This window comes from Opisthorchis viverrini (assembly GCF_000715545.1).
Source record: "Opisthorchis viverrini unplaced genomic scaffold opera_v5_145, whole genome shotgun sequence".
Lineage (NCBI taxonomy): Eukaryota > Metazoa > Platyhelminthes > Trematoda > Opisthorchiida > Opisthorchiidae > Opisthorchis > Opisthorchis viverrini.
In genome coordinates, this window is record NW_008751802.1 from 446,457 (window position 1) to 447,574 (window position 1,118).

At 50.6% G+C, this 1,118-nt stretch overlaps 1 protein-coding gene across 1 annotated transcript in view; it reads right to left on the reverse strand.

The window, feature by feature from the left end:
- Positions 1 to 604: 604 nt before the first annotated feature.
- T265_14124 (hypothetical protein) overlaps positions 605 to 1,118 on the reverse strand; it is a gene marked incomplete at both ends in the record, with an annotated part of 21,294 nt that continues 20,780 nt past the window's right edge. Inside the window, one exon of the mRNA XM_009172142.1 lies at positions 605 to 1,064. Coding sequence (XP_009170406.1) covers positions 605 to 1,064 — 460 coding nt within the window. The remainder of the gene's footprint in view (positions 1,065 to 1,118) is intronic.

Genomic DNA, 1,118 nt, shown 5'->3' on the forward strand with positions numbered 1-1,118 from the left:
TCCAGCTGGAAAGGGATCAGCGGACGAAATCATTGATGCTTTCCTAGCCAACTACCGAACGACATCAAACCCAAATACGCCAAATGGGAAGTCTCCAGCTGACGTTATGTTTGGAGAGAAAATGAAGATGTATTGCGTCCCCGGATAACCAATCAGAAAAATCAACAGCAACTGTTTAACTGGACGTATTTTCAGCCGTGGAGACTCTGTTCTTGTCAGAGGCTACTCAGCGAATCGCTAGGGTTCGGGAGTCATATTCTGACGGAGGGAACGTCGTCTATGAAGTAGACGTTGACGGAACGGTGTGGATTCGGTATACCAATCAAGTCCGACGTTGCGAGTAACCCGACATAATCCACGGAAAAACGAATCTACCGTTAGACATTCTCTCTGAAACGTTCGAGATGCAACCGAAGAATGAGCCGACGGAAGTAAACACTGATGTCAACACATCTTTTCGAAGAACTGGACGACGAAGAATCCCAGTAAAACGGTTGTAGATTGATCCCAGATTGAGAACCTACGGTATATTTCCAAAAGGGAGAAGTGTCAGGACGCGCCCAGACATGAAAAGACATATGCAGAGAATGACGCAACCCCAAGGTCACCATAGGTCCCACTGGTTCCGGATGGCAGGCGTGTTGGTGGTGCTCACCAAACCGGGCTTAACAGCATGCGACCAACGGAGTGGGGGTGAAATCGTCCACGACAGGAAAACCGCCATTGGCTGCACAGAACCAACAAGTGAACAACCAAACCAAGTAAACGACCGAACAAGTGAACGACCTAAAGCTTTCACCTTGACGTGGTGGTCGGGCTTCAGTGCTGCAATGATCCCGCGGGCTACACTGTCTGGAACTTCGTTCCACAAGATGCAACCATGCCAGGAAGGCCAAAGGGGAGCAGCCAAACCAAGAGCTGCGAGACCCCGTACTACGAGTAATCGTGCTACGAGGCGGTCTGGGAGTAAAGTCGTACTGTCCTCTGCGACAGGAGTGTGAAGGCAGTAAAGTGTTTCCCCCAGGCGACCAGCATGTCCATATTTATGGAAGCAGCGATGCTGCCTTCCCCCGAGGAAGGACGGGTTAGAAAAGGTCGGCCCCAAAAACCGCACACTC